This window comes from Macaca thibetana, chromosome 3, assembly GCF_024542745.1.
Source record: "Macaca thibetana thibetana isolate TM-01 chromosome 3, ASM2454274v1, whole genome shotgun sequence".
Lineage (NCBI taxonomy): Eukaryota > Metazoa > Chordata > Mammalia > Primates > Cercopithecidae > Macaca > Macaca thibetana.
In genome coordinates, this window is record NC_065580.1 from 61,044,081 (window position 1) to 61,059,438 (window position 15,358).

A 15,358-nucleotide genomic window follows, 5' to 3' on the forward strand; every position below is an offset into this window, starting at 1 on the left:
TTATTGATATCTAGGGACTTTTTAACATGAATTATACCAGACATGTATTTTATATGAACTATGTCAAACAGGTATTACATGTTTTTTATATAACTTTTACTTTATGCACTAATATCCTTTTAACAAAGCCATCTGGGAATCAGGTAACTGGGTGGAAAACTCCAGGCTCTTCTTTAGTCTTAAGTTAAAGAACTGAGAAGGAAATAGAAGTACCACTAGTTCAGATCTGCTCATGGCTCTTTTAGTGGGCTGGGAACTTTGCTGAGAGCTCTGCTATATTCAGAAGTCGAACAGGGAGTACTGGTGTTGGAGACTGGGGAGATATTTCTAGCCCAGTCATATTAGAACTGTGGCAATTAAGGGAATAATTGCAATTGGGAATAAATGCCAGACCACCTATATTATTTGCAACTTTTAGATGAAATGTAGTATATTTAAAATATTTCACAAGACACCAATCCCTAAGTGTACTTACAACGAGAAATAGGGCAATAATCCCAAGGAATGAGTGGATTTCCCGTGTAGCACCAGGGTCCATGAGCATCATCATCTGGATTTCGGCAGTAATTCTCATTCAGCTTACTTGCATCTGGTTCCCAGAAGATATGACTGTGGAAACAACAGGCTTTGCACATCACAAGATGCTCATTCCATCCAAGAGACACAAAATATTACAAAAAGATATAATCTCAGCACATTACTTTCACTGTAGATACAGTATAACCTTCTACTTGGGATGAATTTTAGCTATTTTGTTTGAGGTCTGTTTTGTTGCTGCTGTTGTTCCTACACTTTAGAAGCAGACTCTCTAACTTGGAAATCTGGAAGAGGGCTCCATAATTGGCATATTAGATTTTGTGATTTTGCCTCTATTTGAGAATCCCAGTGGCATGGTAACAATACTTCTGTGCATAGAAATAAGAGAAACATTGTCTAAAGCAAGCAGATGGCAAAGATTAAAACTATAAAGTACATAAAAATACAAGCTATTATACAAGTATTTTTTTACATTTTAGATACAAATGAAGCATCACTAGCAATACCACTATGACAGAGTACAAGATATACTGAAATTAATAATGTGTTAATTAAATAATTAAAATTCTAAACTATACGGGTCATATGGTTATAAAATATTATTTTCTGACAGATAACTGAGCAATACTTTATTTCTAATTTACATCTTAACAATTTATTACAAAAGAAAAGCAAAGATTGTAAATTTACTGTAAATTATTTTATACGGCCATTTTCATTCATGTAACATCAATATTTACATTTACCTCAATAACATGAATGAAGTCAATTCTACGTGGTCACTCTGACTGCTCATAAAAGTCATTAAAACTATGCATCTTACTGAATTTGTTTCCAGTTATTAATTGCTACCATGCTTGAATATAATTAATGTATAATTTTAAATAAAACTTTAAAAAGCTTGAATATGGAAACTTGGACTATATTTCCAGAACAAGGTTCATTTTTCTGGACCAAGAATAATAGTAAACACATATAGTACTTATTACATGCCAGATTGTGTTGTAGGTTCTTTATAGATATAACCTTAGACCAATCTTATGAGACAGTCTTTAAGGTTATACCATATTACATTTGTGGAAATTGAAATCTGGAGAGGACAACTAATTGGTGTAATGTCACATGGCTTGCAAACACTAGAGCTGGGGTTTGAACCCACAGCTGTTTTAAGAGTCAGTGCTCAAAACCGTCATGCTATCTCCTACTTACAAAGTTTGTCCTTAAGCCAAAATGGTACCATGTGACTTAATCCTTGATCAATTTCCTACAAATTGTTTCCAAAAGTCAAACCTAAACTAGATGAATTAAGTATTATTAGGGACCCATTGATAGTTTCTAAATAAATATATCCCATATTTTCAGTGGCATGCGGGTAAAAGTTTACCAACTGGTACTTTGAGGTATGTGTATGTTGAGGATGAAGATGAGGAGTCCTCATTTGTAGCTGTTGCTGATTTCTGTCCTGTAAATACTTCTACTATGAAAATTTCAAGCTTCTAATGTAAAATCACTGAAGGCAACATTTTTGAAAGAAGATGAGAACAATTATATCTCACAAGTCCGTAAGAGCAATCTGCCCCACCCACCACTGCATGTTTCTAAAAATGCTTTAAAAAATAGCAGTGCTGAAATTAGCATTTATTTTAATCATGCCAATTCTTATTTAAAATTATTTAATAAATCCTTTTAATCTTCAGGATAAAATTTACATTTCTTAATTGAGCTTACAAGACTCTCTATATGGTGTTGTAAAGAGGTAAAAATAAACATGTAAAAAATTCACTTTGTGAATTCCTTCTTTGTGGACATTGACCAAGTTACATTCTTTCAGTCTAACCGCAATTATTTCCTATATTCAAATAACCTAATGCTTTGGCCTTTGCACATACGATTTCTTGTGTCTAATGTCCTCTTCCTCCTCTACTTCCCTCGCCCGATTCTTACTCATCATGTACATCCCAGTCAATTTCCCTTCCTTTAAGAAGCCTTCCTGACCACTCATGTCCGAATAGGCACTTCTTCGCATTCCCATAGCATAAAATATGCTATCTTTCATAGTGTTCATATGGTATTTCCTGTTTGCTTGCATCCCACACTAGAGTGGGAGATCTCTAAGGATAGAACTCTGCTGCTCTTTGAAGTCCTAGAACTACAGTGTCGATATAGTAGCCATTGGCCACATATGGCTAGCGAGAAATTGATCCAGTCCAAATTGACAGGTGCTGTAAGTGTAAACAGACACCAGATTCTGAATATGCAGCATGAGAGTATAATGTAAAAGATATTTTCTATTATTTTGTATTAAATACATATTGAAATGAAAAACTGTAGATATATTGAATTAAATAAAATATATTAAAATTAACTTTGCCTGTTTATTTTTACCTCTTTAAAAGTGGCTACTAGGAATTTAACAGAACGGATGTCGCTTACATTTGTGAGTTGCATTATCTTTATATTGGACAGCATTATTTTAGAACCATCCTTTTTGTGTGAAGTAAATTAATTGAAACAATATAATCCCCTATTGAATACATTTTGGAAGAGAATAAGGAACTTAAAAGACTGAAGCAAAGTCACTCCATCTCTCTGAGCCCTTAAATTCCTATCCACACATAGAAATCTTTCCTGTAGGATTGTGGTGGTCAAATGGCATAACTCAGGTAAAGCAGCCATGTTATAGGCACTCGATCAAATGACTGTAACTTGTTTTTTCTTTTATTCTAGTGCATATACTCTGGGATGTTTATGAAAAATCTGCTTTAGGTCACAATTATGTGTCATACTGCTTTCACAATTTTGTAAACACTAGCACTATTGCTAGGGCTGAATAGATGCTACCTTCTCTGTCTATGAGTATATCTATGGTAAAAATCTGTAATTCTCTAAAATTTGTAGATTTTTTTCAATTACATATACGTTCCTGTAATTATTGGAAAATTGTATGTATCAAAGTTCATAAGGAAACCTGTCATTACACATTTTTAATAGTTAAGGTTTACTATTTTAGATATTTAAATTATATATGAGTAATTATTCATTGATTTGTCGTAAACTACTATCAATTATTAAATATGAAAACAATAATCCCATAAAATACACTATTTCAAACACAAGATTTGCCACTTAATTATACATTGTCTTATTAAATTATGTAATTATTTTGTCAATGTGACTGTATCCTCCTTAGAGGTTGGAACTAAAATATTATCCACTTTTTGTTGATGTTCCCCATGATAGCAATTACAGTACAGAACACACAGTAAATGCTCAATAAATATCTACTAACTTGAATTGTACATTTAAAAGTTTGCTACATAGAGAAACAATGTTATGATGAGTTGTAAAGCAAAACCAATCTAATGTTTTTATTAGTTTACCATGATATATAAAAGAATAGAAAGAAATAGCAATGTACATATCTAAGTATACAATTTGTTGGTATCACTACATTCTATATATTTGAAAGGAAGAAATTTACACACCGGTGTAAGTCTTCCATGTTCTTGTTCCACATTGAACACGTTAGTCCAGATCTTGTTTGGGATAAGTTGCCCATATAATTTTTGCCATTCCCACGATAACAATCTAGACATAAAATATACAGAAATAAATCTAACGACTATTAAGGCAGATAAAACAAAAACATTTTTTACAAGTATACAGAATCATGAAATCAACATAAAAATTAAAGTACTTGAAAGGGCCGGGCACAGTGGCTTACGCCTATAATCCCAGCACTTTGGGAGGCCAAGGCAGGCAGATCACGAGGTCAGGAGATCAAGACCATCCTGGCTAACACGGTGAAACCCTCTCTCTACTAAAAGAATACAAAAAATTAGCTGGGTGTGGTGGCAGGCGCCTGTAGTCCCAGCTACTCGGGAGGCTGAGGCAGGAGAATGGTGTGAACCCAGGAGGTGGAGCTTGCAGCGAGCAGAGATTGCACCACTGCACTCCAGCCTGGGCGACAGAGCAAGACTCCGTCTCAAAAAAAAAAAGAAAAAAAAAATTAAAGTACTTGAAATCTGTACAAATCAAAAGTACTCAGATATCTCAGGTTAAAATGTCTTTATTTTAAGTCCAATATCTTCATCAAAATAAGGGTTTATGCAAATTCAAATGTAACAAATAATAATTTAAAAACAAAATAATTTAAATGAGTGGCCCTTGGAACAACAAAGAAATAAGAATTTTTAGAATAACACATGTATATCCCAACATTTTCTTCTGAAAAATTTCATTCCATAGAAAAGTAATATAACAAGCATTCATCTACTAGTCACATTCCTTATGTTTTGATTTTTGTCTTTTATGACATTAACATTCTGAGTCACCCAAGTCAGCTGTTTTACAAATGCTCTTTAACTTCAGTTTGTTTGATTTATTTTCTCATGAATAAAACCAAGTTAAAGATACTTAACAGGAATATTGCATCAGTGATGCTTTGTCCTTTTTAGAGCATAACATCTTGTGGCACATGATGTCACTTTGTTCCATCACTGGTGATGTGTTTGATCACTTGGTTAAGTGGTGCAAAAGAAAAACTCCTCTTTGTATTTAACAAAAAATCAGTTGGGGTCTTTGAGTCTGAATAAATATCCTATTGCCAAACAAATTTTCACAAAATAGCTTAGGCATACGTCAATGAATTTTGCATGAAACACTTTTGTCATGCTGATGGTAAAATGGTTATTTTGCTATTTCTAACATTTCTTTGTATTTGTTAGTTAGCATTCTTCTGTAAATAAAAAATTTTCCTTTTCCCTTACCCTATTCATTTAGGTATTAGTAGTAGAAGTGCTAGCACTAGCTGTAGAAGTAGTAAATGAAATGTGGACCAGGGGATTTTCTTTTTATTTCATATGATATATAATCTATTCCTGTTATTCATTTTGATGCTCAAATTGTTCCAAGTTTGGCCAATGGAACCCACTTTAAACTGACTCCTGTGTCTCTTACTATGCTCCATGAGGTTTTCTGTTTCTCCTTTTTTTAATTGAGCAGTTTGTGTTCTCCTGCCTCAGCCTCCTGAGTAGCTAGGATTACAGGCATGCATCACCACACCTGGCTGATTTTTTGTATTTTTAGTAGAGATGGGGTTTCACCATGTTTGCCCAGACTGGTCTCAAACTCCTGACCTCAAGTGATCTGCCCACCTCGGACTCCCAAAGTGCTGGGATTACAAGCATGAGCCACCATGCCCGGCCATATTGTTCATATTTTTAATCAAAAGAAATGCAGTCAGAAATCAAGTTCTTCAAAAAATGTAAGTTGGTCAGGCGCTGTGGCTTACACCTGTAATCCCAGCACTTTGGGAGGATGAGGTAGGTGGATCACTTCAGGTCAGGAGTTCTGGCCAACGTGGTGAAACCCCATTTCTACCAAAAATATAAAAAATTAGCTGGGTGTGGTGCTCACGCCTGTAGTCCCAGCTACTCAGGAGGCTGAGGCAGGAGAATTGCTTAAACTCCAGAGGCGGAGGTTGCAATGAGCCAAGATCATGCCACTGCAATCCAGCCTGGGTGACAGAGCAAGACTCCGTCTCAAAAAAAATAAATAAAATTTAAAAGATTTTATCTCTCCCTACATATCTATATATTGCATCCTGAATTTTAAAAGAATTATTCTATTTTTAAAAATACTCTATATTTTTAAATAATACCAAAAATTTTTAAAGTGACTTTTTATATTTAAGATTCTTAATTTTTATATGAATGAAAACTGTACATTTGACTATGAAAGGTCATCTACAAATTTACATCAACATTAAGATTTTATGTCGGGAAAAATAACTAATGAGTACTAGCCTTAGTACCTGGGTGATGAAATTATCTGTACAACAAACCCCCATGACACAAGTTTACCTATGTAACAAACCTACACATATATTCCAAAAAAGTAAAGAATGGAAAATACACAAGAGCCATAAACAAGAAATTAATGAAATTGTCTATTTGCAATGGTGAGTAGAAAGTAGAAATGGAATGACATGGAAGCAAAAGAAAAGGACACTTCTCTGAATTTACCCTTTCATATAGCATTGACTATTATCCAATATCAAGGTTTTAAATATTCAAAAAATAATATCCAGAAAGATGGAAATAAAGACAGAAATATGCCTATGTATATATCATATGTATACCATTAATACAGAGAAGGAAAAAAAATCCAGATGATTTTTGGATACAATTTTCTGATTGTATATCTGACTGTATATACTCTCACTAGAATATATTTTAAGACTGAAATAACTGTAAATACATTATATGATATCAATATAAATATTTAAATAAATTATATTGTTTACTGCCTTAAATGTATAATACATAGTATTATAATAAGTAGTGTTTTATAACATTTTAAAGAAATTCTGTAATCAGTTTTCATTTTTCTTTAATAGTGTTTTTTAATATTCAGTTGGAAGAATATTTTTATATATGTTAATTCAGATGTTGCAAGATTTGAAAAATGTTTCCACTCATCTAACTATATGTAGCACTTATATTTTCTGTTTTTAGGAAAATGCCTACATCTAAGCATCCACTTAGAACATTAGATAGATCTATCTACTTAGATCTAGGTATTTTTCAATAGATATAAATATAAACATTTTTCTATAGATATATAAAACAACACATACTATTAGCTCAGCAGTGTCAAACAACAACATAACTGACAGTTAAAATTCCACAGCTGAATGTTGATTTAGCTAACAGTGTTTTTCTTGAGTAGAAGGTCTATGGCTTCTTTATTTTTAAATTGTCCCATAGTCTAGCAGTTTGTTGTATATATCAGGTGCAATGGTGCAATATATTGTTAAAGAATAGTAATATAATGTGGTGTTAAAGAATGAATGAAAGGAAAAAAGGATGAAAGAATGAAAAGGTCAATGTAAAGAGAGTCAGGTTTAATCCCAATGTGCCAATTTGAGAATTTAGGAAAGGTACTTAAATTCCATAAAACTAATATTTTCCCCTATGAATGAATTATCTGATAAGCAATAACATGTTTACTCTCCAGAATCCAAAATTTTCATATTCTATTACCTGATCCTTTTTAAGTGATGTATATGTATATAAAAATATCTTAATATACACCAAAAGTTTATCAAATAATTGTTGTCCTTTATCACTCACAAATTATTAACAAATGTTCAGGTAAATGAGACAGGAACACAGAAGACTCAGCTGGTACCAAACTTCCCTTAATCATTGACTTCAACTTTATTTCCAACTGACCCTTAAAAGAACAGTGAAACTGATTGAAAAGGGACTCATCCCCTCTTCCCTCTACAACTCTCTTTTCAGAGTTGTTCATGAACAATGGCATTGTGGAAAAAGTTAAAGGATGGAAGAAGTATGCATAGGGCAGTAAGTCTATGAGATGGAGCTTTAAATTTGGCTTGGGATTTCCAGGATGATTTAGGGCTAACTGTGATCATGACCATCACAATGAAGTCTATGTGAAATAGAATATGATCATTTAAAAAGGATAACTCAATTTACTACACATCAATAATTCCCAGGACCTAACATTATTATTAATATTTAATGAATTATTTCTTTGAAAAATCTACCTTTTTAAAAAATTATTTTAGGTTCAGGGGTACATAGGTAGGTTTGTTATATGTAAATTGTGTGTCACCAGGGTTGGGTGCATAGATTATTTTGCAGGCATATACATGCATGTGTCTTTATGGCAGAACGATGTATATTCCTTTGGGTATAGACCCAGTGATGGGATTGCTGCGTTGAATGGTAGTTGTGTTTTAAGTTTTTTGAGAAATCTCCATGTGGCTGAATTAATTTACATTCCCACCAGCAGGATATAAGCATTTCCTTTTCTCAGCAACCTCACCATCATCTATTATTTTTTTGACTTAAAAATCTATTTCAATCTGACTTTACTACCGCTCCCTGAGACAGTTATCTTCAATGGCATCTATGTTTCCAAATGCAATGGTGATTTCCCTCAAACCCCACGGTTATCCAGCAGCTACACTGCTAACAACCAGGGTCAAGTCACTCCCATCTGTAGTCTGAATTATGGAAACAACCACTTCATTGGTTCTGCTGTTTTAACACTTGTCAAGAATTCTAGCTATTTTCCAGAATGCAGCCAGAGTGATCCAGTTAAAACTTTAAGTTTGGTTGTGTAACTTCTCCTTTCAGAGCCCTAAGAGTCCTTTCTCTTTCAGAGCAAAAGTACAAACGTTTACAATTCCTGAAAGGCTGATACAATTTTAGCCCAATTGCCTCTCTAATCTCATCTCCTACTACTCTTCATCTTACTTATTTTGTACTAGCTATAGTGATGTGGTTATTTACTTAACTTTCCCAGAACTCCCTCATCTCACACCATTTGCATTTGCAGTTTTCTCTATCTAGAATACTCTTACACATATATGTGCATGGCACATGCTGCTCCCTCACTGCCCTTGGCTCCTTCTTATATGTTAACATAATAAGTATGATCTTCCCTGAATATTAAAATATAAAAGAGCAGCAGCCCTCTTTTCTAACTCTGAGACATTTTTCTCTCTACTACTTATGACAAACTGCTGTAATATTCCCATTCTCATTTTTATTTTGCTTATTTTCTATCAGTTGGATATTAGCTCCAGGTGATCAGATAACTTAGTTTTGTTTACTGGTATATCTCCAAGGCTTAGAACTGTGGCTGTCAGTAGCATACACTCAGCTAAATAAATAAATGTTGAGTGAATAAACATATAAGAAAAACCCAACTTCAAACTTGGTGATTTTGTTTGCTAGCCAGCAAAACCAGTGCAGCAACAAGTACATTTTATGCTGTAAAATGTGGCCTCCCTTTAGGCATTTCCCCTGAATTTAATCATGCCCACCCTGCAGAATGTCAGCTATTACCTTGTCCATTTGACATATCACAGTTTGGAATTTGGGAGCAGTAACCAACTCGGATGTTTGGATCAGTGGTAAAACACCAGGGTGATTCAGACCCATCTGGATTTCGGCAGTAATTTTCTCGTAGGTCCCTATTGAGAATAAGCATGTTAATGTAAATTACCAGAGTTCTTACGTTGGTGAAGTCAGAGCTATTACATTGCTAGAATTCTAGAATGTATCATGTTTATAAATAGAGTTCTAAGTTTTTGCCCTTAAAATAGCTATAACAATTTAATATTCAGCATACATAACTGACACTGCCCAAATTACTGAAATAAATGCTGTCATATGTTAATATTTTTTTTTCCTTCCACAGGTGTAGAGTTTCACCCAAACATTACCACTTCATAAAAGAGAGAAACGGTACCACTGCATTCTTCTCACTCAGTCTCAAGATTTAGACTCTCAGTTGGTACCATTTCAAAACATTGGCCTGTTATTTATTACATGTTCATGACCCATATATTGTGTAGAAACAGCATGTGGAAGAAATGTTATTATCAATAGTCATTAACTACTCTCATTTAAAATGGAAGTTCAATCTATTCAAATATGTCCCACGAAAATTATGATAGCTATTTTTTCCTTGAGTTCTGCATTTCTTTGATTTATTTAATTTGTTGCATCAATTTACTTTAATTACAAAGCAATTCTTTATGGATTTAGAGAGGCTACCTAAAAGCTTTATACATATTTCTGTAAAATTAAGGCCCAGTTATACTATAGAAAAACGAACTATAGAACAAATTGTCAATGTAGTACATGTATATTCTTCATTTTACCAGTATTTTAATTAGAAATTTAGAATTCCTAATAAGAAAAAAAAATCTATGCTAATAATCCCTGTATATAAAAGAATTTTAATGGTTTTCTATCAATATAAATAAGGTTCACATTAAATAAAATATGGATTTCATGATAAATAAAATGTGTTAAATATGCTAATTTTAAACAAGTATGTGCTTTTATTTCATAGATTCCTTGTTAATAATTAATATTCAATCTTTTGGAAACCACAGTGTTTGTATCACTTAGCTCCAATTAGAAGTACTATTATACAATTATATTAATATCCAAATGGACCATTCGAAACTGAGAATTTTTTTTTTTTTTTTTTTTTTTGAGACGGAGTCTCGTTTTGTCACCCAGGCTGGAGTGCAGTGGTGCGATCTCAGCTCACTGCAAGCTCTGCCCCCCGGGTTCACGCCATTCTGTTGCCTCAGCCTGCCGAGTAGCTGGGACTACAGGCGCCCGCCGGCCATCATGTCTGGCTTTTTTTTTTTTTTTTTTTTTTTTTTTTAAGCAGAGACAGGGTTTCACCATGTTAATCAGGATGGTCTTGATCTCCTGACCTCATGATCTGCCTACCTCTGCCTCCCAAAGTGCTGGGATTACAGGCATGAGCCACCACGCCTGGCCAAAACTGAGAAAGTTTTAAGGAAGAAGCTTGTGTTGCGTTAGAAAGTCAACAAGTAATAGTCTTATCTAATCAAAGTCAGTCCTGACACAAACTATTATTTAAGGATATGAGAACATCAGCCACCAATGGTTAAAGCCATGGTATAGTTAAGTGTTCATAACCCATATTCAAACCTTTAGCCTTCCTATACAATTATTAACTAGAATAGGTGAGACAAGAAATTTATAGTTATATATACTTTTAAAAATCTATGTCAGTATAAAATACGTGTGTTAAATTTTACATAAACTTTGCATACACTTTGGCTTTATTTTCTATTATTTGGTAGAGATGGAGTCACCCTTTGTTGCCCAGGCTGGTCTTGAACTCCTGACCTTAAGCCATCTTCCCGTCTCATCCTCCCAAAGTTCTGGATTGCTCATTTAGACAAGCTAATTAAGTGAAAATCGAGGGCTATCAAAGTCTTACTGTGGACTGACTTTAACATCTGTATTAGAAGCACGTCAGTCAATCTAGATGAAGCAAGAATGAAAGTCAAGATTTGCCGAGATATTTTTACTAAGTCCTTATCTTTCACTTGAAGAAAGGATGGTTTACAATTACTAAAGGGAATTGATTTTATGATTTGTGTAGATTCATCGGAGGCAGTATTGTTCAGTTACAGTGTTCCAAAGATTGCCATTTGTAAGGTCTCAGTGCCAGGGCAAGTAATATTCCATGTTTAATATTTAATAGAGACGCCTGACCAGTACACCCCTCACTACTGGATCACAAAGAGTAAATGGCAAATCAATGTCCTGAGAAAAATGTTGAGTCAGATTTTATCAGTTTTGTAACACAGCACAAGCTTTGTTTCGTAATATTTATGTTTGGTTATTTAAACCAAATAACAAAATTAAGAAATGATGACTTAAATTCTGCCAAAATATAACAGGTAACTTTTGATACTTAAGTTTCACTTGTGAAGTCTGTGAAGTAAATGTTTATAACCATTCTGTTTTTCTTACAGATGAATTTCACTAGGTATCTTCACATACACAATTTCTTATTGGGTATTACCAGTCATTAGAAGTTAACAAAAATGTGAATGGCAGTGACACTATCTCCTTTGTCCCTTATAACTAATATTCTCTGTGTTTCTTTGTTTTTTTCTACTTTGATATGTATTTCTCAGGTGTGAAACTCATAGGTCAGGAATAGAGAGTGAATTGCTGTGATGGAAATTAGGGAAATAAACCCAGAATGACAACTATCAATTTTGTTATTGTAAATTAATGGGAAAACAATCTTAGATTAATATTTACTATTTAAACAAATTATGGAACTAGCTAAAGCTTGTGCATGCAGACACACACACATACAACACAAATCTCCCCTCTTCTATGGTGGATGGGCCAACTAGTGCTCACAGCACCTCATTCAGAAATGTTAGCCTGTCTTATTAAAAGCCAATTACATAAAGCCAATATATGTTATTTATAGGTGCTATTTCAGGAAAGCCACTACAAATGATGTGTGTTATTAATTTCAAAAGCAATCACTTTATGTTCCTCATAACAGGGTGGACAATTTGAAAACACATGGCATTGTGTTTGTGCCTGTCTACAAAAGCCAAGTGGTGTGAAAAGTACCCATAGAGAATGCACAAAACAACTATGTAATTGATGCTCAAGGGCAGTTTCTTTGGCTTGAGTCATCTACACAATTGTTTTGCTTCCTCACTTTTCAAAGCAAATCCAGAAACAATTGAACACATTCATTTAAGCTTTGAAAAATTATTTTATTCACAGATCTTTAAGGCTAATAACTGTTCAGTGGTAGGCCTTTTCTTTCCATTCTTTCAAAAGGAAAAATGTGTAATCCTCCCAAAGCTAACACGAAAATTTAAGAAGGCAGTATTTTGAAACATGCCTGGCTATCATTACTATTAATTGATTTATTAAACAGACCCACAAGAGCAAAGTTGTGATCAGAAATCCACCTAGGGATGTATTTCCCAAAGCATAGTGAATCTACCCTCTGGATCTGAACCACCTAGAGTGCTTAATGAAATGCATATTTGAGGACCAAATCCCAGATCGAAAGAATCAAAATCTCTGAGTGGAGGAATAATCTGCCTTTTAACTCCTGATTATCACTGGGCACAATAAAGTTTGATCACTAACACAAAATTAGTAAAAAGTAACCACTCTACCTCATTTTCCCCAGGGCCTACTGAAATGTATAACATTTGCCTACTTTACTCACTTGCACTTGAAATTTTCAGGAGTCATGTCATGCTTGTGAGGATACTGAGAATCCCAACGCTGACATGGAATTCCATTCCAAATGGTATTGGCAGTGCCCCTGTAGCCTTCTCCTTGACCTTGGATGCATTCAGTTGTTTCCATAGGAACATCAGTATCATTTACAGTATTGTCAGCTATTGGAAAAACAATAACAAAAAAACTTACATAAAATCTTTGAAGATGCCATCTGCCGCTTAGAGTTCATTGGCATTTTTATTAGCAGACTTTTTTCCTGTTACTTATAAGTTTTTATAACAATTGAGTGGAATAAGAAATTTAACTGAGTCCAAGTGATCTCATTGTTCAGTTCCCACCTATGAGTGAGAACATGCGGTGTTTGTTTTTCTGTTCTTGTGATAGTTTGCTAAGAATGATGGTTTCCAGCTGCATCCATGTCCCTACAAAGGACACAAACTCATCCTTTTTGATGGCTGCATATCACTTGGACTCAGGAAGGGGAACATCACACACAGGGGCCTTTCATGGGGAGGGGGGAGGGGGGAAGGGGGAGGGGGGAGGGATTGCATTGGGAGTTATACCTGATGTAAATGACGAGTTGATGGGTGCAGCACACCAACATGGCACAAGTATACATATGTAACAAACCTGCACGTTATGCACACGTACCCTACAACTTAAAGTATAATAATAATAAATAAATTAAAAAATAAAAATAAAAAAAGAAAGAAATTTAACTTAACATTATAACTAACTTCACTCCAATTTTCCTTTCATTTAGATCCTAAATTAGTTTTTTCTTGAACAGTTACTTAAATGCATTTTACTTCCACATGTATAACTTACATATGCTGAATATATAGTGTTTCTGAAATGACTATACAATTATTTCTAAAATCAGCTTGCTTATAAGTACATACTAAGTGGTAATGAAATTAACCACAATTTTCCTCCAATCTAATACATACATTCTGGCCGGGTATGGTGGCTTATGCCTGTAATCCCAGCATTTTGGGAAGCTGAGGTGGGTGGATCACCTGAGGTCAGGAGTTTAAGACCAGCCTGGCCAACATGGTGAAACCCCGTCTCTACTAAAAAAAAAAAAAAAAAAAATTAAGCCAGGAGTGGTGGCAGGTGCCTGTAATTCCAGCTACTTGGGAGGCTGAGCCAGGAAAATGACTTGAACTTGGGAAGCAGAAGTTGCAGTGAGCCAAGATTGTGCCATTGCACTCCAGCCTGGGCAAGAAGAGTGAAAGTCTGTCTCAAAAAAGGAATTAAATAAATAAATAAATTCTAAGTTTCTAAGCTGACAAGTTAAATATATTTTTAAACAACTTGTTTATAATAAAGAAAAAAATCAGTTATTCCTAGGAAGATCTATCTCCTGCTTTTTTCCTAGTCCGACTTCAATGCTTACTATACTTCATGAAGATTATGAAATCCTCAGTCACTAAGCAAAAAAAGTATAAATTTAAATTTTTACCACAATTTGGTCTCTCTCTGTGTGTAATGTTTAGTCAATCAAAATATAACTCAAAACATTCCAGAGCAACTAAAATTCATATTTCTTAAAACATACATGGAAATGTTTATGGTTTGATAAAAGTGTAAACTTCCCAGCTACCTTTACAATCTAAATGGCCATTCAAGATGCCTCCGAATGAAACTCAAGTCAACAGCTTCTAGGACAGTTTAAGATCTGAGTAAATTTCATTGATGTATCCATTTTGGAATTGGATGTACCACTGTACAAAGTACAGGCCAGAATTAGACATGCTTTCAGTGACTAAGAATGCCTATGAAAGTTTTCTATAGTTAATAGTGTAAGTATTTTTAATAGCTCTTAAATTTCATCTAAACATTTCTCTCACACAAACCATTGCTAACTTATGTAGTTAGCTGAATGCTTTATTTCATTGCATTCTATGAGCTAACCGTAGGCAAACTAAACAATAGCCTATGTTTAGAGTTATTCTATGAAGCATTTCTTTGTGAGAAAAGGGAAAGCATTACCTTAATGACTACCCTAATTACTGAAATAAGTTGTACTATGCAAATTTCCATTAAATTCCTTTTAAATAACTTTATTGCAACCCATTTAAAAAGTGTCTCAATGTTTTGTATATCTGCTTTAGAGAATAGAAATATGACTCAGAAATACCCAAACTTAAAAAGAAATTCAAATGAAGATGAAAAGTGTTCAGCAATTGACCCATAAAGTGGTAATTGAG

At 34.0% G+C, this 15,358-nt stretch overlaps 1 protein-coding gene across 2 annotated transcripts in view; it reads right to left on the minus strand.

Annotated features, from left to right (window-relative positions):
- Nucleotides 1-15,358, minus strand: part of HGF (hepatocyte growth factor) — a 70,874-nt gene that overhangs the window by 16,720 nt on the left and 38,796 nt on the right. For both annotated transcript variants that reach the window (XM_050782812.1, XM_050782811.1), the window contains exons 9-12: nt 13,129-13,303; nt 9,423-9,550; nt 4,023-4,125; nt 476-609 (exon numbers count right to left, since the gene is read on the minus strand). In XM_050782812.1, coding sequence (XP_050638769.1) covers nt 476-609; nt 4,023-4,125; nt 9,423-9,550; nt 13,129-13,303 — 540 coding nt within the window. The remainder of the gene's footprint in view (nt 1-475; nt 610-4,022; nt 4,126-9,422; nt 9,551-13,128; nt 13,304-15,358) is intronic.